This window comes from Microdochium trichocladiopsis (assembly GCF_020744255.1).
Source record: "Microdochium trichocladiopsis strain MPI-CAGE-CH-0230 chromosome Unknown B0I36scaffold_5, whole genome shotgun sequence".
In the NCBI taxonomy this organism is placed as follows: Eukaryota; Fungi; Ascomycota; class Sordariomycetes; order Xylariales; family Microdochiaceae; genus Microdochium; species Microdochium trichocladiopsis.
Genome location: NW_025763548.1, coordinates 1947654 through 1972429, shown reverse-complemented (window position 1 = coordinate 1972429; position 24776 = coordinate 1947654). Strand labels below are relative to the sequence as shown.

At 57.1% G+C, this 24776-nt stretch overlaps 7 protein-coding genes across 7 annotated transcripts; 3 read left to right on the top strand and 4 right to left on the bottom strand.

Moving 5' to 3' along the window:
- The first annotated feature begins 477 nt into the window (after nucleotides 1-477).
- B0I36DRAFT_323326 (uncharacterized protein) lies at nucleotides 478-2969 on the top strand. The gene is made up of 6 exons (XM_046153959.1): nucleotides 478-878; nucleotides 933-1141; nucleotides 1206-1393; nucleotides 1448-1530; nucleotides 1656-2126; nucleotides 2227-2969. The coding sequence occupies exons 1-6, from the start codon at nucleotides 504-506 to the stop codon at nucleotides 2524-2526; spliced, it is 1626 nt and encodes a 541-aa protein (XP_046012850.1). The 5' UTR covers nucleotides 478-503; the 3' UTR covers nucleotides 2527-2969.
- Nucleotides 2970-3005: 36 nt separating this feature from the next.
- On the bottom strand, nucleotides 3006-4159 carry B0I36DRAFT_323324 (uncharacterized protein). The gene has a single exon (XM_046153958.1). The coding sequence runs from the start codon at nucleotides 4136-4138 to the stop codon at nucleotides 3779-3781; it is 360 nt and encodes a 119-aa protein (XP_046012849.1). The 5' UTR covers nucleotides 4139-4159; the 3' UTR covers nucleotides 3006-3778.
- A 1219-nt stretch (nucleotides 4160-5378) lies between these two features.
- Nucleotides 5379-9906, top strand: B0I36DRAFT_323321 (uncharacterized protein). Its single transcript, XM_046153957.1, has 2 exons — nucleotides 5379-6335; nucleotides 7933-9906. Exons 1-2 carry the CDS (start codon nucleotides 5841-5843, stop codon nucleotides 9430-9432), a joined length of 1995 nt encoding a protein of 664 aa, XP_046012848.1. The 5' UTR covers nucleotides 5379-5840; the 3' UTR covers nucleotides 9433-9906.
- Nucleotides 9907-11336: 1430 nt separating this feature from the next.
- B0I36DRAFT_323318 (vacuolar protein sorting/targeting protein PEP1) lies at nucleotides 11337-16541 on the bottom strand. Its single transcript, XM_046153956.1, has 2 exons — nucleotides 12242-16541; nucleotides 11337-12185 (listed from the first exon to the last, which is right to left on the bottom strand). The coding sequence occupies exons 1-2, from the start codon at nucleotides 16141-16143 to the stop codon at nucleotides 11528-11530; spliced, it is 4560 nt and encodes a 1519-aa protein (XP_046012847.1). The 5' UTR covers nucleotides 16144-16541; the 3' UTR covers nucleotides 11337-11527.
- Nucleotides 16542-17308: 767 nt separating this feature from the next.
- B0I36DRAFT_362903 (uncharacterized protein) lies at nucleotides 17309-17749 on the bottom strand (the record flags this gene model as incomplete). Its single annotated transcript, XM_046158725.1, has 1 exon — nucleotides 17309-17749. The coding sequence occupies one exon, from the start codon at nucleotides 17747-17749 to the stop codon at nucleotides 17309-17311; it is 441 nt and encodes a 146-aa protein (XP_046012846.1).
- Nucleotides 17750-19807: 2058 nt separating this feature from the next.
- Nucleotides 19808-21582, top strand: B0I36DRAFT_349280 (uncharacterized protein; the record flags this gene model as incomplete). Its single annotated transcript, XM_046156779.1, has 2 exons — nucleotides 19808-20116; nucleotides 20221-21582. The coding sequence occupies 2 exons, from the start codon at nucleotides 19808-19810 to the stop codon at nucleotides 21580-21582; spliced, it is 1671 nt and encodes a 556-aa protein (XP_046012845.1).
- A 922-nt stretch (nucleotides 21583-22504) lies between these two features.
- Nucleotides 22505-24606, bottom strand: B0I36DRAFT_243976 (general amino-acid permease GAP1; the record flags this gene model as incomplete). Its single annotated transcript, XM_046150023.1, has 3 exons — nucleotides 22505-23576; nucleotides 23652-23861; nucleotides 23981-24606. 3 exons carry the CDS (start codon nucleotides 24604-24606, stop codon nucleotides 22505-22507), a joined length of 1908 nt encoding a protein of 635 aa, XP_046012844.1.
- Between the last annotated feature and the right edge of the window lie 170 nt (nucleotides 24607-24776).

Genomic DNA, 24776 nt, shown 5'->3' with positions numbered 1-24776 from the left:
AGCTAACTGATGCGTCTGGCAAGTCCAAGATGGGCGTCGGCTTGAAACCCTTCTCTGCGATACTTGCGTCATGTGTTGACCCAAGCTCAGCTGTCATGGGGTCCGGTCAATCGGTCATGAACGCATATGATTTGCAATGGATCAAACCTGGGGCGTGAGTCAATCCCCGGCCATACGAACGCAAGGGGTGGGCTTAGGGACATTGCAAGTGTTGTCGAATCATTGCGGCCTTTCTACTGCGTTCTGATCGATGGGTTCGATCTACAGGGACCATCTTGCTTGCTAGATTCGCCTGCCGCGGCGGCATCTTCGCAGAGCTATATAAGTGTGATGCCTCTTTGCACATCGCGACGAGATCCTTCTGGATTTTCCAGATCCCAAAAAGTTTTTTCCACTGTTTTCCACCCGGCATCAACCTCACTTCACTTGAGGGCTCGAACTGCCGCAACGACCTCTTCTGCTTGCTTTAAGGAGCGATGCTGTCTACCACATTCTCTTCAAGGATGAAAATTCAGGCTGTACAGGGAAGTCGGCCAAGACTTCTTCTTACTACTACTAACAGGAGTCGCTCGGCACCTGGCCATGACTTGAAACCGTTGATAGGAAGCCAGCCTTGCACGATGTCGTTATCGAAGCAATCCGCATCCTTTTCGCATCAAGGCCTGTCTCAAACGCGGCATATGAGTAGCGGGATCCGAAGAATGTCCGCAGAAGCAGGAGCTGCTCTAGCGCCGATGCCTGATCACACTTTCCACGACCTGGGCGCCCAACAGCAGCCGACTGCCGTTATCAACATTGAGAGGGAATTTTGGCGAAAAATTCCCATTTGGAGAGAGACATCTGAGAAGGAATTCACCTCCTATTGGTGGAGCAACATGGTATGATTCACCATACACCAGGCATGCGCTCTGACTAACTCGGAAGCCGTCCAGAACTCGGTTACTTACACGTCAAGGAAGTACAAACACGAGGATGGATCAACTGCTATCAAATGGACCGGCAATCTCGAGAAGCATCTTCGAAGTGTCTTACCAGACTACGTGCCGAAGCGAAACCATAAAGATATTTTGGTCAGTCGTGAAGACTTCATTCAGGATGCTGTTCTCGGCGCCAGAAACTCATCCATGTCAATCCGTGTGACGTACGTGGCAGCGAAACATGTGCTTCAAACATTGTGGTTCCAGTCCTAACTGACAAGTCTAAAGAGCGCATGAGTGGAGTTGCATCAACTGGGACGATCCGGCAAACGACCCGATAGCGCTTCAATTTCTGGCTCAGCACTCTCACCTCGTGAGAGACCATCCTGAGGTGCGGCTGGATTCTCTTGAAGAGAAGAAGGACTCGCCAGTGCCTGGGTTGGCTCATAGATACCCAAATAAGGTGTTGTTCCTTGGTATGTCGCGAAGCGTGCGGCGTGTGAGTCCGAATCCTGCTGACGAAGTCACAGTCACGGATGTATGCCCGCTTTATTGCGGCTTCTGCACCCGCGGGTACGCTGTGAGCGAGGCGACGGAGACGGTCACAGAAAAAGTGAGTTCGTACACATACATGACTGTTCTTATACATGCCATAGTAAGCCACAAGGCTTGCCATCCACACGAGATGACAACTGTTTCGTAGACCTTGCAATTAACCTAATGTGGTTTTGTTATCAGACATCAATCAAGCCACAAGCGGAGAGAATCAGCAACGCGCTGGCATACATTGAAGAAAAACCGGAGATCCGCGACGTTGTTGTATCTGGCGGCGACGCGTACATGATCGATCCCGTCAAGCTGGAGGAGATCTGCATGAGACTGATCGCGATGCCCAACATTGAACGATTCCGCATCGCGACCAAAGGTCTCAACGCTGCACCACATCGCCTGGCCGACCTGAGTGACCCCTGGACCCGAGCACTCTTGCGATGCAACGAGGCCGCGAAGCGTGCCGGCAAGGACATGGCTCTGCACACACACTTCAATCATCCCAACGAGGTAACCTGGATTACCCGGAAAGCCGCGAGGATGCTGAGAGATGCCGGCTTGACTGTGCGTAACCAGACCGTGCTGCTCAAGGACATCAACGACACAGTCGATTGTCAGCTCGAGCTGATTCACGAACTTGCAAGGATGGGCATCACTCCGGTAAAGACCATCCTTTCCCCTTTTTACGAGACGTGTGTTTGAGGTGGGAACATAGTAGATTGCAGCACGCTGACGCAACCATTGGGGCAATCTCGCACAGTACTATGTCTACCTTTGTGACATGACGACAGGTGTGGAACGATTCCGCACGCCTCTGCAAACACTATTGGACATCCAGCATCAGATTACGGGCAGAACCGCCGGCTTTCTCATTCCAAAGTTTGTCGTCGATCTTCCGGGCGGTGGTGGGAAGCGGATCGCTTCTGACTACGAGACGTACGATCGGACCACGGGCATATCGACATGGAAAGCACCAGCGATCCAAGGTACGCAGGAAGGAAGAGACAAGAAAGGCAAGATCTACAAGTACTACGATCCTGTGCGGGAATCGCAGACATGATGGTCTCGCTTGTGGCCCTGGTTTTGATATTGCCTTGCCCAATAGTCTGGCAGCCTGAAGCGGTGGTCTGAAGCTCGGAGCATAATGCTTGCAAACAATCCGGTACTTTCACATGATCTACGCTCGGCATTGCGCTGTATAAACAGTCCAAGAATAGCATCTTTCATCTTCACAGCCACCAACCCGAATCCTGCCAAATCCTCACATGTGGGATTTGATGTCTCTAAAGCTTCAGGGGAAGAAATGGCATGCCAGTCAGAAGCAGAAGATTTCAGCTCGCAGCCAGGGGAAGAACAGCGGCTCCGATTGTGCAAGTGGAAACCACTCGGTCCTACACAAACCTGGCGGCACTATTGAAAAGTGATGATCTCCAGGATGCTGGTAGCCGACCTTGATGGAAGCCTGTATGGAACTTTCTGGCGCTATCCCGCGCGCGGCCCCCTTCCTGGTGGATTACGGTCCGGGTTTCATCCAGAGGCGCCCGGCAAGGCCCAGACCCGCCGAACCATGTCACGTTCTCCAGATCTTTTTGGTGAGACGCAATGTCACTACGTAATTAGCACTACAGTACAGGAAGGACCGTCGGAGATACAGGGTGAGTCTCTTCGGACATGGGGGGTTATCGGATGAACCTGGCGTTCGTTCATTGTGCGTGGACCGTGTGTAGCGTGTGGAGTTCGCAGTTGTGGACCGTCCACTACCTCTACTCACTTTGGTAAGTAGGTACCCTGTCTTGCGCGCACTGGGTCCAGCTATTATCGCGAGCTCCATTTTCGTGATCCGCAGGGTTCAGGCAGACTGCCAGGGGAATCCTGGGTGATGATAATGTCCGGGAAACATTCTGGACAGTGGCCTGCATCGTAACAGCCCCGTGGGCGACTCTGGCCCGATTTGCGTCCACAGGGAGACGGGAAATCATGACCAACTATTGGGAACAATGACAATTATTAACACGGCCAGATAAGATCTGCACAGTGATGCTGGCCGGCTCAGTCCAGATCTATTATCAAGCGGGTGAGTGTGTCCAGAAAGGGAGGACGTGCGTCAACTCGGCCCGTACAACTCACGTGGCGACGGCGAAGAAGCTGACGATTGAGAGCAAAGGACGGATTGGCAAATTCGAAAGGGGGGAGAAACAAAACGAAGGACGAAGTTTGAGGGTCTACACGACCGCACGAACCGCTCGCCGCGCCGTCTGTACAGCAGTCCCTGGCCAGGAGAGAGCCTCGGGATAACTAATCGCACCAGGTCCTCACCCCCAGCAGCAGCAGCCGTGAGCCTCATTCGAAGGACAGGCGGCGCGGGCAACTCCCGCCCAGCGTTTGGGGGTTGAGTTTGAGCACTGAGGAGGGCAAGGCCCGAGTCGGGCGGGCCCCATGGCGACGCCACATCGACGAGCCAACGTCAGAGAGTGGCCGGTATGCTGCAAGCTTCTGAGCCAGGGCGCCGGTAACTGGTTACACGAGCCTTGCTGCATGGGGGAGAAGAGGTTAATTTCGTGCATCCAGGATGACGCGCGCAAAATGCCACGTTGCTGTGCCGCTGTCGCGGGTGGAGGCGGAAGGAGGAGGAGGAAGAAGAAGAAGAAAATAATGATGATGATGATGATCATGATCACGATCGTGATGAACCGAACTATTGGGAACCAGTCGCTCGTTCAGGCGGTGCGACGCCCGCGGGAGAGACTGGAGAGTACGCGGAGTGGGCGCCGAGGTAAATTACCCCATAATCGTCACCGCAGGTACAACAGGACAAAGTGTAGGTCGGGTGTTTGTGAATGGTGGTGAGCCCGTGCCTGGTCGGTCTTGGAGACTGCAGGGCTGGTCTGGAGCACGGACTGTGGGGACTGGCAGGGGCGCGACAGCGGGCGGGTCAGGAACAGCGCCGCGCTGGGGGCCGATCGTTGCCACACTGGTGCTGTGCGTGCCTGCACCCTGGGAGATCCTGGGAGATTGTCGGCTCTCGCTTCTCGAGCAGGCATGGATGGGACGGATCCCCCAGTGCAGTGCGCGTGGCCGTTCTGGAAGCCAAATCCGCTGGGGGGTTTTGTAAGGCCATAATGTCGAAGGAAAAGAGAGAGAGAGAGAGAGAGACCCGACACCAAGCAAAAGACAGGCAAGCCAAGTCAGCAGCTGCCATGGCAAGGTGGAAGCAACGGACGGCATAAAGTGATATTCAAAGCACCCTGTCAGATCACATCAGCTCATCTGAGGCAGTCCCAGCAGGCTCCCTCCAGCACAGCCGATATCACATCTTCCGTCCCCGGTTTGGAGATGCCACAACATTATCGCCCAGCCAGCCTCAACCTGGCGCCGTTTCCCGTCATTGGCGCCTCTCCGTCCGAGGCCAGGGTGAACGACCAGGGCGGACACTGGAGCCGTGCTGGCGAACCCCAGGCTCGCCAGAACCCTTCATCTCTCCTCTCCTCCCTTCAGCACATGAACCACCAGGCCACGACTCGGCAGCTCAGCAGTCGTGCAGGGCTCATGTGTCGGGTGTTGACGAGTGCGGCAGGGACTCCGTCGCCAGTCGTCCAGCTCCAGACGAGTATCCCTCGCGCATCCTCGCTCATGTGGTTCCCAGCACAGTGGCGATCTCTTGCTTGATTCGACCAGCCGGCACATCCCAGGGGGGATGAGCAGTCTGCTTATGCCAGGGGCGCCTGTCGTGGGGCTGCCCGGTCGAGCCAGTAGCCGGGCTTGCTCGTCATCACAGGCCACCCCGTGCTCTGCCACCCTGGGTTGTAAGCTTGCCGTAGGTCGTCGTGCCTGATGCTGCCACCGGCTCACCCTGGAGAGCAGATCCGCCCTGCACGGCGCCGAGGACTGCCTTCTTCAGTGCGGCCGCGCTCTCCTGTGGCCAAAGGGCCCAGGCCCGTATCTTGGCCATGATGGCCGCGCAGGCATGCCCAGGCAATCCATCCTCATCATAACCTCGAGTGCCGGCCGATCCTAGATTATCATTGTTGCTCTTCTTTGGTTTCTTTTGCGACTTCGTCCTTGTCCTATCGCTGGAAGAAGCACACGACACACTGACGGCACGACCATACAGACGGCTCAGCTCCACTGCCCTGCCGTCACGGCTCAAATATATCGGATCTACATTGAGCCATCGCACACACCTCGCGGCGGATCCGCACCGACTGGTCTCTCTGCTCACTCGCATTGTTAGCCTCCTTGGCTTTGTGCCCTTTTTTTTCTTGCTTCTGCGACTCAGGAATCTTTAGCGCGAATACCTGCAGCTCGAGCAGAGACAGCCTCGCCGCTTAAGCACAAGTAAGCACGGCCTAGCGTGCCCAGGCCCAACCAAGCACGATGCCTCACGGCACCGAGTCCGGGAACGACAACTATCCACAACTCAATACGGCGCATGAGAACAAAGCCCCAGAAGAGCTGACCAGCTCTGTCGCCTACCACCGGACACTGATCGACCAGCACCGCCAGCTCCAGCCTGCTACCTGCAAGAGCAACCCTGAGCCCGATGACGACGTTCACGTCCGCAAGGGACAGATGCTCCGAAGCTGGATCCCATTCGGAAGCAGGGCGCCTGCCGGTGCTGCTGGCGATTCCAGCAGTACTACCCCAGGATTGCCTGGCGCCCAGCAATCATCAGGCACTCAAGATGGACGCATCAACCGATTGAATGGAGGACCGGCCAGGACACTCCCGCGGGGCGCGCCGAATAAGGAGATGGCTACGATGAGCGAGGGCGAGCGGGCGCCGAAAACATTGCCTCTTGTCCCACACACGGAGCCGACGAGGCAAGATGTGGAGGAATACGAAGCACTGCCGCTGGCCATTCAGCGCAAGGTGAGCCTTTCTCTTCCTTTATTGTTCGGACCCCTCAAGAATCCTCCGGTAGGAGAGACACATGTTTCAGTCTGCTGGCTCTATCGACATTCCACAATCCCTTGTCCGGGTCTTGTACCTTGGGTCCCGACATCCCACTAGGCGATCGAGAACGGCGAGCCGGCTGCAGGTATTGTCCAATTCGCCGAGTGGCGGACTGGATCTGCAGCCTATCAGCGCCATCGTTGCCAGAGCTGCCCGCGCCGGCTTCGTCACGCCTCTGATCTGGTTCACGTGTCTTGCGCGCCAGTTGTGTGCGAGACACAGCCATTCCCCGGCTGCGGAACTTCAAATATGGTCTCGCGACGGGTTGTTCACACGGGGACGTTTCGCATGGCCATTGAAGCCCCCATGCCCCCTGTTTCCACAATACTGCTATCCTGTCGTTTGGCGAGTCAACAGACCAGCCCACAACAGACGAAAGAGCTGCAAGCTCCCCCCTCTCCCCCACTGCGGCTTTATACATGATTCCGGACAGGCGGGTCAGGCATGTTGTGGGCAGGGCGGCTCAGCATCTCCAGCGTCCCGTGGACCGGCGTGAGGACCAAAGCCCAAAGAAGGAGGACGAGAGGGGTCTGTGCCTGACTATTGGCAAAGCTAGGGCTAGTGCCCGCTCGTCGGGGCCTGCGCGAAGCGACGGGTGCGCAAGAGGCGTCGCTCCTGAGACCAGCCGCCCTGGAGGAGCTGCAGGACCTGCAGCCTGCACAACGGTGACGAAGCAATTCATTGGAATGCGCCCACAACGCGAACGAACATGCAGCGCAGAGACTGCCCCTGCAGCAGCAGCCAGCGTTGGGCCATTGGCCCAGATGCACGCGCAGGCACATCCCCCCCTCCCATGCTGGCCTGACCCCCAAGCTGGGGCGGTGCTCCTCCTGCAGCACGCATTGCGTGGGCCGGCCTGCGAACAACATGCAGGCACCTTGGCTGCAAGTGCGCCGTCCGCGGTCCGCCGCCGCCCATCACTGATTGAGGCGGATCGAATCGTGGGGGCATTGTTCCTGCTGCTGTTGTGTTTCTCCCTCGTCCAGGGAATCGCATCGACAGTCTCTTTCTTGGTCGAGAGCTGGCCCGGGTCCATCCATCAGGCGTGCTCGAGCATGGCTGTTGGAACAACCCTGGAAGTCGAGCAGGAACCGCTGGTTGTGCGTGCAGACCCTTGCCCTCAGCAGCGACAGGGAAGGCACGAGTGACAGCAGCGGTGACAGGCCTCGACAGGAGCTCCTTCCCCCACTCCCCCTTGCGATAGGCCGGGGTGGCCCGCATTCAGGGCAAGGGGCGTGCTCGACACAAGAGACGAGAGCCATGCCATGGCCCTGCCCACAGGCCAGCACCAGTTCCCAGAGAGATATACCCGCAGCCGGCCTTGCATTCCTTCCCCCCTCGTCGTCCAAACTTCTCGTTCCGTCTCGCGAGACTTCCCTTCTCCTCGCCGTCCCCGCTACTCATTCTCGTTCTGCCTTCTCGAGTGGTGGTAGTCTTATTGTGATCATTGTCTCTGCCTAGAGCTAGAGTTCCCTGTGGCTAAGATATGGTGCCTTTGGCCGCCTCTCTATAGTTCTTCTCCTCCGCCGAACGACTCCGCCTTGCTCAGTCTTCCGGCAAATTCCTGAAGGCCGAGGTAAACCGAGTGCCTCGACCAGCAGGCACTTCCGCCCGCCTCCTCTCCACCACTGACACGCGCAGCTGGGCCGCTGCTTTCGATCTTCACAACTTCCGATCCCGAGCTGCCGAGCTCGACATAGGGCGTGACTATTCGCAGGAACGACCCGTCACTTCTCCCCTGCCAGTCAAGCCGGACTTCCAGGGTCCCTCAGACTTTTTGGTACTCGCCAATCTTCCAGCAAAGATTCGGGAGAAGCACCTCACCCGTGAGGAGCAGCTTCTGCTGGCCAGACAGCTTCGCCAAAGCGTACTGTTGGATGCTGCCGACGAGGCCCTTTGCCGCCTAGGCCAGCGACGAAACAAGAATCCCACCCCAGACCACGCCTCGCAAGAAGCTCCCATCATGGCAGCAGTCGCAACAAACATGGCCTCCACATCGACCAAGACGGACCACCAAGCCGAGCAAGAACCGTTGGGGGACAGCTTCAGGTGGTTTGATGAGGACGACGAGCTCGATCTCCGCTTCGCCGTCGAAGATCCTCAAGTGGTACCCAGATCCGTTTCATCACTGTCCAAGCGAGAGTCACACCCCTTTCGGAGAGGGCTTTCCCTCACGAAAATGTCATTCAGCCGATCATCGATAACCTCGTTTCGGCCCCCAACGGGAGAGTCATATGGCCCCGTAGACACAAGATCAGCAAGTCCTGTTCAGGGCACCCAGCATGGTCGCCGAAGGTCCCGGGCCTTCTCCATCATGGGACCTCGGCACAGTGCCAAGGCCTCGGTGGCCTCGATTGATGTCGCTGCTGCCCACTACCAGGACCCCGAGGCTCGCGCGAAGTTGAGAGTATACCTCGCCTCGCCTCAAAAGTTTGACGAGGCTGTCGAGTTTGGTTTCCCTTCTGTAGAGGCAGCCAATGCCATGCCTAGGCGGACATCGACCCGCCTGTCCCGTCATCTTGTGTCTGACGAAGCGGACAAGTTGAAGACATTCCTGTCCGACGACCGATCGTCTACGTATAGCGAAGACCTCTCCATGCCCGACTCAGAATCGCCCAAGACGCCGCAGATTCTCGACAAGGACTCTATACAGGCACTGGAGCTGCCATTCGACTTTGACGAGAAGCAGTTCAAACTTTCGGACGGGTATCTGCATGCCCCGGCACACTCTCGGGAGATGACGCTTCGCATGACCTTGACGCGTCCGGATCTCCGCGCACAAGAAGATCAGATGTACGGATGGCAGCCTGCACCCAAAGAGCAGCCTGCATGGCGGCATTCCCGAGCCATGACACAGTCGCGCTGGGAGCTCGCCCCTCCCACAAGCCAGGCCCGCGATCTCCACAAAGAGAGCATCGACAAGATCTTTGCCGAAATCGACCAGGAACTGGGCCCTACTCCTGCAGAAGGCGGACCAATGAAGCGATTGTGGAAGAAGGTGCGACGTTCCTGAGAGAGCAAGCTCGACCTGTTTTGTCGTTGGCGGCAATCGGCCCCATCGCTATGACGAAAGGCATTTTCCTTTGTGTGACAAAACGACGGAGCATATTGCACAATCAGCACGACGCAGATTGCCCAACTGTGCCACTTTATCTACGTGTTTTCTCTTTTCCTTCACGACTGGGAGCTTGGAGCGGGACATGCGCCTATACCTAGCTCAGCCTCCGGAGGGCGGAACCTTTTTGAAACTTTAGCGATTTTATTTCTTTCCTTCACGCGGCACTGCTAGGCGTTCTGCATCTTTGCTCAAAACCATCTCGCTTCTTCTGTGTATTTATTTCACCCGTCATATCAAAGAGCTACTTGCCCAAGGAGGACCCACAGAAACGCCGTCCTGGCGGCAACCGTGTAAGAGGAGACAGGTCTGGGTCGGTTCTGTAGATAACATGTTGCAATACAATCGCCTAAAGGCTCAACTCAATAACGACCACCATCCCAGCAATCGTCCACGTGGCCTCGTATGTCAACGGCAGCCCCGACTCATGCTGGACCCTCATCGGACCCCACGACAAGAGAGGGTACCGAGGTTTGGTGGAAGCATGGTAGACCCTGCTTCCTCGCCCCAGCCCGGCCGTGCGGAGCAAAAAAACCGAAGCAGGGATATGGCTTGTCAGAGGGAACCCTTATCAGCTCATCGGGCTCTTCCAGCAATGAAGAGGCGTTCTCACCAACGGACGATTCTCTATTACCTCGCGTCCGTGCCGCTTGGAAGACCGTGCACCTTCAACGGCGTGGTGTGTTTTAGCCCCAAGGTTCGACGACCAAAGACCCTGAGGGCGCGGGGGGGCGTGCTCCAATTTCTGCATGCCTGAAACTGGGTGCAGTCGCCGTCGTCAGCAGCATCTGCCAAGATATTTTGTTTAGCACCATCATGATGATGTTTGCCGTCACTCGCCTGTCAGCCCACCTTAAGCGTCTACCCAGACTTGACTCCACTCAGCCGCCCGTGTGCTATGCTGTGGCTCTCTCCTCCCTTCCTTCCCTGTCTGTCCGACCCGGCCAAAAGCCTCAGAATATCTCCGTGGGGTGCCTTTCCATTCGCTCACCCCTCTCTCCAACGGGAACAAAACATCAGTCAAGACGGAGGGTGTATAAAGGTGGAGAGAACGAGGCCAAAAGACAGAAAGAATGGCAGAAACCATCAAAAAAAGAAACAATAAATCATCAACTCCAGCCAGATCATACCCGCACCCGTAGTCTCAATTAACATTTTTTCTTCTTCTCGCGTAGTTCGTTTCACAGCAGCATTCTCAGCAGCATTTGACCCCCATTTTCATTATCCCCCATCATCCACCCCCCTCCCCCACCCGCGACAGTCCACAATCACCCGCTCAGGTGAGTGAGCGAGTGAGCCAGGACAGGGCGCAGGCAGGACCCATCGACGAGCTTCCTCCGTCTTTCCCTACACCTCCGTCTTTCCACGTCTCTCGAGCGGGCGCGGGAGGAATCGCTAGAAGGTGGTGGGCGGATCGGGATCGAAAAGAGACGGGAGTAAAGGAGCGCGAAAGGGGGAGGGGGGGGGTCAAAAAAGACTTACCCAGAAAAGACCCCTAGAAGGAGCCACGGCGGCGGCGACGACAACAATGATGCCGTAAAACGAGTCAGGTACATACAGGACCCTCTGGGGGGCACGAGGCAATTCCGCAATAGCTCCCCGAAAAGAGCTATCGTTGCGAAAAGTCTAACCCCAGAAGTGGACAAGTATATACAAATGATAACAACAATATCGCGGACAAGTGAGGTTACATGGCGCGGCGCTGGTTTCTTGAGCTTCAACTGCTCGCAACCTTGTCTAGACTTTTGTCGTCCTCACCAGCTGGGTGATACTGTGGAAGAGGATATAGGAAAAAAAAAAAGTGAAACGAAATAATCTTGTATAATCCTATATCTTGGCTATTCCTCGCTCACACGCGGCCGAGCAAACCGCCCACACCCACCGGGCTCCAAAGACCGGCTTTCTCTCTCGAGATGGCCCAGGCTCGACATTTCGGCCATATAGTTACAATAACAGCTACATCCCCCGCATCCAACCCTTTTTTTTTTATTTTTTAGACATCCTCATCGCTGTCATCGCCGAGGAGCTCACCCTCAACATCGTCGACAATCGCGTAATCGCCGCCGCGGCGCGCGAAGCTGTCCCTGGTCGTGAACCTGCGCTGCCCGCCACCACCGGAGCCCCGTAGCCAGCTGTAGTTGCCACCGCCGCTGGAGCGGCCGCTGAGGTTGCCGAGCGTCGAGCTGACGGTGCGCCAGAGGCTGCCGATGAGCAGGGGCATGGCGCCGACCACGGCCACGGCAGCCGAGACCACAATGATGGGATACTTGACAATCGGCGAGTCGTTGTCCAGCGGATTCGTCTCGCCCAGCCGGATCTGGCCGAAATTGCCGCGCCAGTGCTTGCGGACGTACCAGCCCACGCCGCCGGCGAGGATAAAGGGGATGACGACGGCGAAGAAGATGGCAACGCCAGAGACGCCGTGCGCCTTCTCAAACTCCTCCTCGTGACCTGGACATGGGTACACCTGCTGCGTCTTGTCCATCTCCAGGCCGCCTTTGCAGGTGGTGAGGGGGATGCGGCGGAAGCCACTAGGCTCGTAGAACTCGGTGGCGTCAGGGTGAGCACTGCAGTACTCTTCCTTGGAGATGGTCGGAAGGCCCTCCACCTTCTCGCAGTATCGGTGAGAGTTGAGCTCGAAGTTGTAGTCGCTGTGAATCGAGTCAGCATGCATTCTTGGCGCAAACATCACGCCTCTCAGACTTACCACTCAAAGTCCTGTCGAGTACACTCGCAGTTCTCGACGTTGTACAGGTACTTCAGCTTCTTGCCATTGTAGCACTTCCGGTCCTTCTTCTTGCGCAGAAACATGTTCTTGTGGCCAAACAGGCACCCGTTGGGCTGCATGGGATGTTCGGGCGACCAGACTTCATAGTCCGACTTGACCGGATCCTCGTCCTGCTTGCACTCGGTGTCGGTAAGTCCGGAGAAGTCAATGTTGGCAGCAAACAGCTCCTTGCCCTTGACACCCCAGACGACGAAGTTCCGCGACGATCCAGATCGGACAGTGGTCACGTCAGAGATGACAACCTCGTCGTCCGTAAACTTGTAGTCTGTCCACGTCTCGCCCTGATCAGTCGTGTACGAAACAATTTTGGTCTTCTCCTCGCGCTGAGCGAGGACGACAAGGCCGCCCTGATCACCGAAGGCCCACATCCACCGCCCCTTCTTGACGTGTTTCCAGTGAAGGCCCCCGTCAACTGTCATGAAAGTATCGGCATCCTCGGGATCTCCGAGCATGGGACCGACATTGCCAACACCACACATGATTCCCACAGCGGACTCGGACGAGTACGTCTTTGCGCGGTCAATGCGCTCCGTGTAGCCGTGGATGTGCAGCGCACACGACTCATCGCCCTTGCTGCTCGAGCAGCTGAAAGACTTGCCCTCCTTGTCCTTGGCCGGTGGGGGCAGGAAGTCCCATTCGGCGCCGTCGTTGTGGCTGATCTTGGTCTGCAGACGCTTCTTGGCAGAATCATCTTCTGCGTTCTCGACCGTGTTGATGAGCACGACACCTTCGAGACCCATCATCTTCTCAAAGTCGACATAGAAGTCCTTGTCGCAGTTGACTTCGGGCGCACTCAGCACGTAAGAGGTTCCATTAGAATTACTCTTCAGAATGCTGCCGTAGTTGCGTCCGTCACTGGACCCAGTCAAGACAAAGAGGTTGACCGCATGTGTCGAGCTATCCAGAACTGTGTAAGCGCTGGTGTGCGGGACCTTGAAGTTGTAAGGAAACTGAGTCGGGGCATAATCCCTGCCGTTCATGCTGGCGTATGCGGCAAGGTCACCTGACGTCTTGTTCTCAGCGGCTACGAGGATGAACTCTGCCATGGTGGCAAACTCCTTGACGTCGTCGAGAGCGACCTTCATGTCGTACTTGGAGATGTCGTCCGTGTAAAGAAGCTGGAGAGGACCGCCCTCATCATTGTCCTCCCGCTTGTTGGCAAGGCAGACAATCTGCGACTCGTTGCGGAAGTTGTAGGCCGAGTTACCCGTGAACTCGCAACGGTGCACGTATCGCTGGATCGTCTTCCAGTTGTCACCTCGGTCGGTCGACAAGGCGGCTTCTTTGTAGCAGTTGTCCTTGCCGGTACACTTTTGCCCATGCCAGATGAGCCAGTCCTTGCGATCTGGGTGGAAAGCCAGGGGTGGGCCGTATTGCAGCGAATCCAGCGGCACAGGCGGCTCAAACGAGTCGAATCGGTGGCCACGATCGGGACTGTAATAGACCTTTCCTTTTCTTGTGATGAAGAAGACCATGTCCTTGACGTACGGGTGCGGGGCGATGTAGGCGACGGAAACGTCCTTGAGCGCCTCGGGCTTCTTCCATGTCTTGCCAGAGTCGTGAGTAATGACGATGTCGCCTAAGTTCTCGAGCCCTTTGGCTGTCCACTTGTAAGGTCTGGCGATGATGGTCTCGTCGTCTGACGAGCTCGACTCGCCGCGCTCCAGATAGTGCTTCTCAATGCCGTTGAAGTCACCCTCAAACAACTTGACCTCGTGATCGACCTCGCCGCTGCCCGGTGTGCTTGGCGGTGTCTGAGCATCGGCGCACTTCCACTCCTTCTCCTTGTCCTTTTGCTCCCCGTCTCCGCGCTTGCACCTATCACCAGGGATGAGACGCCACCTGGAAGAACCCATGAATGTTTCGTCATCCTTGCCACTCTTGCAAGCGTCCTTGGGAGCCTTCACGGGACCCACGGGCTTGCACTCCTTCCCGTCAAGTTTAAAGTTAAAGTCACACTCGAAGTCTGCGTCGGAACAGGTGCAAGCCTCGCCGTCAGGCTCGGCCAGATTGAACTCGGACTTGATGAAGCACTCAGCCTTCTTCTTCCTGCGCCGGTAGGTCTGAGTGTGACCCATGATGCAGCCGGGCTTGTCGTCCTTGTCCAAGCGGGCAGTCCACGTCTCCATATCGTCATCGGAGCATTTGTCCTCGTGGAGGCCCTCGAAGTCGATGGAGATGGCGTAAAACTTGTCGGGGCTCTTGTCCTTGCCGGACCAACCAGTGAGGATGAACTTGAGAGAAGTCGAATCTTGGGTGGTTGTCAGAACCCACGGGGTGATTTTGATGTCCTTGGGCAGCGAAACCGTCTTCCACTCGAGACCGTGGTCCAGAGAGTACTTGACTTCGCCAACGGCGCCGTTCTCGCGATCTTCTACTGCAATCAAGATCGAGCCTTGGTCGCCAAACTCGTACTTGTGTGGGCCTTTTGGACCCTTTACCCAGGTGCGACCGCCATCGTCGGAGATGTAGAGGTTGGAATCCTCGTATTTGTCGAGATACTTTCCTGTGTTGCCATTGCCCATCACGAGGCCAGGCGCTGGGCTGGAGAACACGGCACCGAGATTATGCAGTTCGGTCACCGAGTGCAGGTGGATCTCGTCGTCGCCGGCGGTGATCTTTTCAAAGGTTCTGCCATCGTCGAAGGTGATCTTGGTCTTGATCTTCTTCTTCTCATTTGCCTCCTCCAAGACTTCCTCCCAGTTATCAACCTGGTTGACGAGGAAAACGCCTTGTATTGTCGAAACCTTTTCGAAGTCGACGTTGCCCTCATGGTTACGGTTGGTGTGCTCAGCACTCTGTGTAAAGTATGTGCCGTTGGAATTGCTCGAGAACAGGCTTCCCATTGGCTGAGACACACGAGAACCGCTCATGACGTCGATCTGGACACTGTAGTTGGTGCTCTCGAGCACGGTGTAGCCTCGTTGGCTGACTTTGTGATCAGAGGGGAAGACGGCGCGGTGCCACTCATGGGTGTCCTGGGTCACAAAGAGTGCCATCTCGTCGGTGTTCTTCGACGTCGTCGCCACCAAAAGGTACTTCTTGACGGTGACCAGGTTGAGCACACCCTCGACTGTCTCGCCGCTGTTGATGCCGGGCTCAAATTCACTGATTGAGCCGTCGTCCTTCTCGCGGAAGAAGTCATCGGACATGACGAGGTGGTTGGCCTCCTTGCCAGAGAAGAAGGAGTCGTTGACGATGCACATGACCCTGTTGTCATCCTCCTCCTTCTTGCCGGTAGTGAAGAGCTCCGAGCTCTTGGCCCACCAGCAGTCGTCGGCGTCTTCGCGGAGGTACTTGCCCGGCTTCTCGAACCCGTCGGTGGTGTAGACGACCACGCCGGAGCAGAATATGCTCTCGCACTCCATGCCGTGGAAGATGATGTGGTCCGGGTTGCCGGCATTGAATACCAGCCAGCCGTACTTGCGCAGCTGGCTGGTGTGCACGCCAGTATTGAACTTGTCCCAGCTCTTGCCCTTGTCTTTTGTCTGCCAGTGTTCTTTGCCTTCGGTCAGGATGTAGGCGCGATTGGGGTCGAACTCGTGGGGCACGAAGACGAGAGCCTCCTTCTGGTCAACGCCCTTGGGCTTCTCCCAGGACGAGCCACCATTCTCGGACCGCCAGACCGTGCCGTCCCGGCTCTCCTGGAACATGATGACGTTGGAGCCCGGGAAGTAGTAGAGCCCACTCGGCAGGCTGTCGAACTCGTGGGCTTCGATGGTGGGCTCGTCCTTTGCCGTGACCGGTGCGAGACCGGCGAGCATCAGGATGGCAACGGCCCATGACGGGGCTGCCGCCCGGAGAGCGCTGCTCACCCTCATGGTCTCGGTGTAGGTGTGGCGGCCTCAGCGGGCATAGCAGCGCGGCCGAGCTTATGGCAACCCAGATGGGCACGTGCGGAGGGCTCGAGAGGACGGATAGAGGTATGGTTCGGCCCAGGAGACTGTTTCGTGGTAGAGACTTATCGCGATGGTGGTTGATGGCAAGCAACTGAAGCTCGAGGGTCTACGGGTAGCTGTGGGAGTCAACCAGGCTGGAGCTGCGGCGCGGCGACAATCTTTGTGCTGCTACGGATAGAGCAGGAAACGTGGAATGCCCGGGACGTGCCACAGGCTGTCGTGGGTGATTGATGGAGCAGGCTGCAGGATTGTTGGCTGCACAGGATTGTCGAATGGACTCGCAAGCAGTGAGGTCTGGGTGTGATTAGGCCAACTCCGGTTCCGTGGCGTGGCCTGAGTCTAAAGGCTGAGGCAGTGATGACAACAGCCTTGGGCGGGCCCGCCTGGAGCTGCTGCGCTGGCGCGGCGGCGCGCGCGGTGGGCGGGCCACGCAACCCTGCACGAGTCCTGATTGATTGCTGAGTTATCGAGCCTGTCCAGCCTGTCACACTCGGGCTGTCTCGAAATAGCTCCCCGCCCCCAAGGCGTGGTGCAGTGCAGGCAGGCATTTGGCCTGGAGCCTGGCCCGGAGCCTCACTGCATTCCACCCTCGCGCCGGGTAACTACAATCCGCTTGCGTCATCCGGCCAGGGGGAGGAGGGTCCGCTTGAGCTGCTCAGTGGGACTACTATCGCACGACACAGAAGCACAACCACGATGCGACTCTGGCTCTTGCACCCGCACAGCTGTGCGCATAAGCGCAGAGTGGAAGCGACCAATAGTAAATGACCACAGGCTTGACTACTGCTACTTTTTCGTGGGCCTTTTTCAGGGTTTGAGAAGTGAAGAGAGATGCAATTGCAATTTCAAGCTAACTCCAATCTTGCGCTGGGTGCGCCGAGTGAGGTGGGATATATGAGGCTATGGGCGCGATAAATGAAATCATGGTCTTCGTACGTAGGACGCACGCACAGCAGCCACTGTGCGATAATCCGGAGAAAGTGGTGAGAATACAAAAAAAGGTAACTGAACAGAAAGTATCCGAGGGTGACACTACGCGCGCTCTGCCCCGGGATGGACCAAAAAGGACGCCACGCTCGCGTCCTTCTCAACACCGATGCCCACCGCAATCCTCCATGCGCCGTCGCAGGAAATACTCGAGCGCACAGTCCCGCGGCCGGTGGAGCAAAGCCTCGCGCAGAAGCTGGTGCAGCACCGCAGCATCGTTGTGGTCGCGCGGGATGCATTGGGGCGGGCCCGTCTTCCATGGGGTAATTGTCTGACGCAGGCGCTCAAAGTCTGCGCGGGAGCGGTATATTGTGCAGGCGCGGTTGCTGCCGAAGTAGAGGACGACCTCGTAGACGAGAATGTGGTTGATGTCGCAGTGGGCCGGGTCGGTCGGGTCATCAAGGGTGATGATGGTCGGGGACCGGACCCACGTCGCGAGCGGCAGCCGGCCGGAGCCGTTGTAGACATGATGGTGTTTGCGCGAGTGGACCTGGGGGCGGTCGAGCTGGAGGGCCGAGACGAGTTGAGTAGGGATGTGCATGGTGGTTGAAGTGGTTCGTGTGTATGTAACGGCACTCTTGTAAGACGGAGTGGGGAGATATCGATGGGATAATTGAAGATGATGAGTTGGGATTTTGAGTCTCGCAGCAGGGCACAAGACAACCTGGGAGCGGAGGCGAGCTGAATATGGCGGAGGATGGTTGGAAAGTCTATCAAAGATGAGTTGGAAACGCGCACAGCGCCGTCTTGCTCAGCAAGGAATGGGCAGGAAGAGAAGAAAGGGGAGTGGAGTGGAGTGGTTGTTGGGCTGGTGATGCTCAACCCAGGACTGAGAGGAATAGATCCGGGAGATCGACAGGGCCAGCGGGGACAGCTCGTTCAAATACAAAGTTGACCTCGAAGGTTGGGAGACTGTCGAACGACGCTCAGATGTGGCGCTGCGACTAGGCAGGCTGGTGCGCGCGCCGAGTGCAGCGGGTGGGACGAGGACGACGGTCACTCGGTCAGCGGTGGATGTGGTCGTGCGACAGGCAAACATGCGACGCCGCGGGTTGATGCTGTTGGTGGGAAACAGAGCTGCCTTGCACGACTTTGTTTTATTTTATTTTTTATTTTTATTTTTATTTTCATTTGTATTTGTATTGGCTGGGCACGACGAGTCGCATGACACATCAGAAGTTTGCTCTCGGCAGAAGGGCACATCTGATTAGTCTCAGGGTTTCGGCCATGAAGAGATGCCTGGGCAGGACCTGAAACCTCACTTGGGCCGGGGTGAAACAAACGATTCCCAACTTGGGCATGTTTCGACGCCTGGGGCCAATAGGAGACGGGCCCACTTTATGCCTTTTTGGGGAGAGGAGGAAGACATTCAGAACAATTTCACGGGCGGCGTCCTGATTAGTCAAGGGCTGCCCACTCGTTTCTGTCATGTATATATTACCCGGACATGGCCGTAGGGCTTCTACCCCGGTCGTCTGTGAATGGCAACCAAATGTGCTGCCGTGCAGGGCCATGTAGCCAAGACTGCAAGATCCTTCTCGGACCAGCGTTGGTCATCGAGTGCCCAGCCCAGCCGTGCCAACTGACAAGATGTCCCTATTTTAAGTACGCAGAGCTTCAAACATGTGCCAGTGCACCACCAAGACTACCTAGGTACATACAGAGTGACACCGGCCTCCCTGCCCGCTGGGAATGATGGGCTCCTTGATTACCTCGGGGCGCCTTGCTACAGACAGATGGACAGACGGTGCCGCCTTCGTCTGATGCTAACAGTGTTAGCGGGGGCCGGACTGGGTCTGTTCCTGCAGCTGGCGATGGCAGGTGGATCGGGGCTCGATCCCCCCCAGGCCGTCCGAGCCCCCGGTGCGACCTTCAGGCTGCCTGCATGGGCTACGCAAAGTACCTCGAGGTAAGTTGGGGCCAGAGAGAGCTACTGCACGCACGCTTGATGACTTCGTCACGCACTGGTGCTGCGATGCAAAGTACGTACTTACGTGACTTTGAAGGTACGCATGTCCCGTCCTGTCTGCTGTGGAATGCACCTCCCTCCGCGCATCCACGAATGGCATGGCGCCAATCAATCAATCAATGCTCGAGTTGGTGTGTGTCTGGTCGCCCTCTACGCAGTAATAAGGGCTTCTTCTCTCCCTCCTTCGCCCCCTTCATCGACTGACCCCCCTGCCCGCATTGTGCCTCACTGCCTGGCCCACTCCACCAGGGTCCTGGCAGCTTGCGCTCCTTTGTTATTGTTTGACGTTTCAGTGTCTCAACCACCCTCTCGCTCGCTTGCCTGCTTCGCCCCGGGTGCTGTCGTCCTTCTCCATCCTTTTTCCTTCCATCACAAGCTCCTCCATCGCCCCAGACATTCTCTTGACCACGACCATCTCGTCATCACACCCAGCCAACCTCGACGACTGCCTCTCCTTCCACCCACCCACCACCCCTCTCTCTCTCCCACTCTCCCTCTCTCTCTTCCGCGCGCGCGCTGGCGACACTTTTCTTTTCTACCCCTCCCTAATTCGACCACCAGTCCTTGCCACGCGTGCTTCCTCGCCACACCAACATTCACCCCTTCGTCGCCTTTCGCATTACTTTCGCCATGGCCCTGGCCGACGCGTACAAGCAGTTCCTCGCTGCGCCGCACCCAGATCTGCTCGCCCCGGACGCCAGCCTTGTCTACGTCACCACGGGCACTGTCTTCAAGGGTGTCGACAAAATCTCGGAGCACTTCAAGCTCACGGCCAACAAGCTCCAGAGAGACAAGCAGGAAGCCCTGACTGTCGTCGAAGGCCACGATGCCGTCGTCATCGAGGTGGACACAACCCTCAAGTTCCTGACCAGTGGCGGTGCTTACCTCCCTGGCCTCGACGACAACTTCCTCTCTGACCGCACTGTCCACCTCCCCATTGTAAGTCGAACCACCACTCGCGCCTGGCCATCCATCCGTGGACTTTCCTTTTCTGTTGTAAGCCAGCCCGTGCCGAGCTTGTACTGACTTGCACAAACCTCCAGACCCACGTTGTCACCTTCGACTCACAGGGCAAGATTCTCCAAATCCGTCAGTCGTGGGACCAGGGTGGCCTGCTCAAGCAATGCGACGTTATTGGCAAGTCTGGCCGCAACTGGCCGATACGCGACAGCACTGAGCAGATTCGCCTCATCGCCTCGTCCGCGCAGCAACTCCCCGCCTCGGACAACTCCCACGATCTGCCTGTCCGAGCACGCACCGCTGGCAACCGGCCCATTCGCGACCCGCACGAGCTCTTTGCCCACAAGCCCGAGGAGGATCAGAGCATAGAATCCATCATCTCTCCCAAGGCTGGAGGTACTCGGCCCCGGCAGCGTAGCTTCACCGAGATTCTTGGCGACGAGCCCGGCTCACCCAGCGCGGGTCGGGACCGCTCAGAGTCGTCGACCAGAGCGGTTGCGCCCAAGATCGGCGCTGGCAAGAACTTCCAGGCTCAGAGACTCTTTGACGAGAACGAGGACCATGAGGAGTCCGACTCCAACGAGAGCTCCCCGAACCGCTTTTACCGACCTCACCCTGCCAAGTTCAATCACTTTGAGTTTGGCGATGCCACGGACCCTTCAGATGCGGTCGAGAACATCTCCAACCCCAACCCCAAGAAGACCAAGCACACCAGCCAGTGGGATTTCGAGGACTTTGTCACCCCTGCCAAGCCCAAGGCCAAAGCCATGCGTGCGCAAGAGGTCCGACACTGGGGTCTCGAGGCCGGCGACCATGAGAGCCCGATTCGACCGCCCCAAGGAAACAAGCCTCGCAAGGACGCCGAGACTCACTTTGAGTTTGTGGACGACGGCCCTGAGAGTGCCGAGCCTCGCAAGGATGGCCCTCGCGGTGCTCTGCACAACAAGAAGCTCAGCCTCTACCAGAACAACTTGTACGACGAGGAGGGCCGTGACGCGCCTGCCGAGCCCGAAAAGCAGGCACTTGGTGCCGTCACCAACCTCAAGGACCGCGGTCGGGACTTTGCGCCCCACTTTGACATGAACGACAACTCTCCTGCACAGAAGCCGACCAAGCCGCAGACCATCAGCGATGATCGCAAGAAAGCCGTCAAGATGATGGACGCCAACTGGTCCAGCTATGATACGTCTCCTGCACAAAAGGAGAACAAGCCCGAGCGTGGTATTGCGATTGCAGGTAATGGGATGGGCGGTGGCAAGGGCCAGACCGCGGCAGGCCTTGAGCAGCGAGGCATTGCCATTGGCGGCGACGGCATGGGTGGTGGCAAGGGCTCGAACCGGGAATGGATGTTTGGCAACGACGACCAGCCTGAGGAGAAACCGGTGCCTGGCAAGAAGGCCAACCGCTACGTCTCCACCAACCGGACCTTTGACTGGGACTTCTAGGAAAGCCCAGGCAATGGCTTCCGATAGACGCGCAGGAGGGTGCGGGGATTCGGACTGCATTATGACGGACCGGTTGCCTCATTACTTCGTTCCTTGCACTCCCCCACGAGGAGGAGACATGACGCAGCGCACACGATACAGCATTTCATCAACGACGACACGAGTTTGACACATGTATTTGCATAGATACCAGAGCGAGATCAAATCGCCCCAAGGAGGAGCCATTTCCTTAGCGTTGGGAGTGCCGAAGGCATATTACAGAGTGTTGGCCATGTACATATCATCCTCCTGATTCCCACTGGAGGAGTTTTTGAGTCAAGCACAGGTCCAGGTCCGGCCGACAGCGGATCTGCTTGTGGAGATCCTTGTAGACTGTCTTTTTTTTTTTACTTCTCTCTCTCGCGCTTTGTTTTCAACGAGTCAGATTCAAACACGACCAAACATTGTGCAAAAGTTTTTCGGCGCTTGAGGGTGGCGCATTGCGCAATGCACAGTGTCCTGTCATCGCACATAAAGTACCATGCAGGCGTTATTGTCGACGCCCCTTAGGATGTGCGCCGCTTTCTAGTATTCTTTTATGGTTCCACTGTCCAGACGCACAAGCAGTCACATGGTCGACAAAGCGACTACGCTTTTACTGACACAGATACCGTAGGAGACGGTGAGAGAGCGTCCTATCCAAGAACCGGGAAGTGTATAGATCAGGAGATATATATATATCTAGGCCGAAATAAAGCAAAAGCCCGTCAACCCGGCAATCCAGGTCGAAAAATTGAAAACCAAAACAAAACATGTGAGGAAATTGATCTAAACGCAAAGCCTGCCTGCCTGAAACACACAAAAATCAGAAAAGAAACAAGCCATCCATCCTTCCTACTCACACACCCATGTATGTATATATACATGTGAGTTGAAAAGTCTCTCAACAGAGGAATTTATAAATCTTTTTCCACCGTGGCCAGCCTTTCCTCTCCTCCGCCTCCTGCGCAACCAGGATGGGCAGATTGAAGCCCCTGCGCCCCGTGTCGACGTCCATGTCGCGCGTGCGGATGAGCTTCGTCTTGGCCCAGAGGCGGTGGACGAGGAAGAAGATGATGACAATGGGGACCGCCATGTACTGGAGGAAGAAGTTGCGCGCGAGATCGACCGCCGTCTTTTCCTGGAACCCTACGGGCCAGGCACCGACCCAGAACTGCGCAATCAGGACGAGCACGTTGAACGAGAAGCCCAGGTACGAGCCGAAGACGCCGCACTGGGAGGTGAATGCGAGCTCTCGCAGAGAATGACCCTGGAGCGCCCACGCGCGCCGGAAGCGGATGTGCGCGAGGCAAATGGAGCCCCAGGTGAAGATTGACGAGAGACCCGAAATGGCCAGCAGCCAATCCAGCACGACGGCTTGTTCGGATGAGTCGGCCAGGAAGGCCAAGAGGCCGATGGACGAAGCAAGGATGATGGCGTACAGGGGCCGTCCTTCGCGGTCAATATAGGACAGCCACGAAGGTGCCTGTCCCTGGTCGGCAAGCGCGGCGAGCGTGCGGGACGAGCCGAACACCGCCGAGTTTCCAACCGACAAGACCGCGATGAGGATCACGGCGTTCATGACGGAGGGCAGAACCTCGATACCTGCGTTGTCAATGGCAATGACAAACGGCGAGGCCGCGGCTGTGCTCGGCCGGCCGTCCTCGTTGGCGTTCAGGAGTCTTGGATGGTTGTATGGAACGAGCAGGCCCACAAGCGTCAGCGCGACGACGTAGAAGAGCGTGATGCGCCAGAAGACCTGCTTTATCGCTGTCGGCAGCGACTTTCGAGGGTTCTCCGTCTCGGCGGCCGCTAGGCCCACGAGCTCGGTACCTGCAAAGGCAAAGGCTGCATCGACAAAGACACTGCACAAGCCCTTGAAACCGTTGTGGAAGGCACCCGGTTCGCGCCAGTACTTGCCACCGATGTAGCCACTAGTCTGCGTGCCGCCTATGTTGAGGACGATACCCAACAGTCTGCGAAGTGGGTTGGTGTTAGCTCAGTCAGGGCTGCATCGATAACCACTTACTTCTGCGGCAGGAATGACTTACATGAAACCAATGACTGACGTCACCTTGACGATCGCAAAGGCGAACTCGGCCTCTCCGTAACCTTTGACGCCGAACAGATTTATTACCACGATAAATGTCAGGAATATGAAGACAAATACCGAACGTGAAATATCGTGGTTCCAGTACCCTATCGTGAGAGATGCCGCTATTATTTCGAGTGGCAACACGACCATCCACTGCATTGCGTAGCTGAAGAATCGCAATGAGACCAAAGTTAGCAAGCTGATGCTTCCTTGCGGCAATCATGAGCCTGTAGCAAACATGTGGCAGAAGGCAACAAAACGAAGTGAAAAATAAGGGAAACTCACTTCCAGCCCATTGCAAAACCCCACGACGGATGCAAGAACCGCGTCGAGTACGATGAGAACGAGCCCGCCACAGGGAATGCGACGGCGAGCTCGCCGAGCGCCTGCACTGTACAGTACAACATGCATCCAATGAAACTATACGCAATCAACACGGAGGCCGGGCCGCCCACCTCGAGCACGCGGCCCGAAGCCACAAACAACCCTGTGCCGATGGAACCTCCGATCGCAATCATCTGCAAGTGGCGGCCCTTGAGCTTTCTTGCGAGGAACGAGTGCGCCGTCTGCATGTTCGCTGTGCGGACGTCGTAGTACTCTGCTTCGGACCCGCGGCTCAGCATGGGGCGCAGGGATGTCGAATGGTGGTCGGCGAAGGAGAACTCATCAAAGGTCCCTTTCGATGGGGACCGCTGCGGGTGTTCGGCACGCCGGAAGCCGTCTGCCCACCGGGCGAGGAAGCGCGGTGACTCCTCGTCGTCCTCGTAGCTCGGTTCGCGCCGCATGTAGCCGCCACTGCCATGTGCCGCCCCAGGTCCTCCTCCACCATTGCCGCCAACGCTTCCACGGCCAACGCTTCCACGGCCATAGCTGCTGGCGGAATAGCCTCCGCGCCCTCCTGTTGCATCCATTGGGTCCTCTTTGATCGGAAAGATGTTCATCTCAATGTCGTCGCGGTGGCGCGCCGGCATGGTTCGACATCCGCCGCTCGGGCGGGGCTCTGTGGTGGTGGTGCCAGCCGAGGGCGGGCGGCTGGGCCTGTGAACCTCAGCACAGGGTCTGGGTCGTGTGTGTGTGAGTT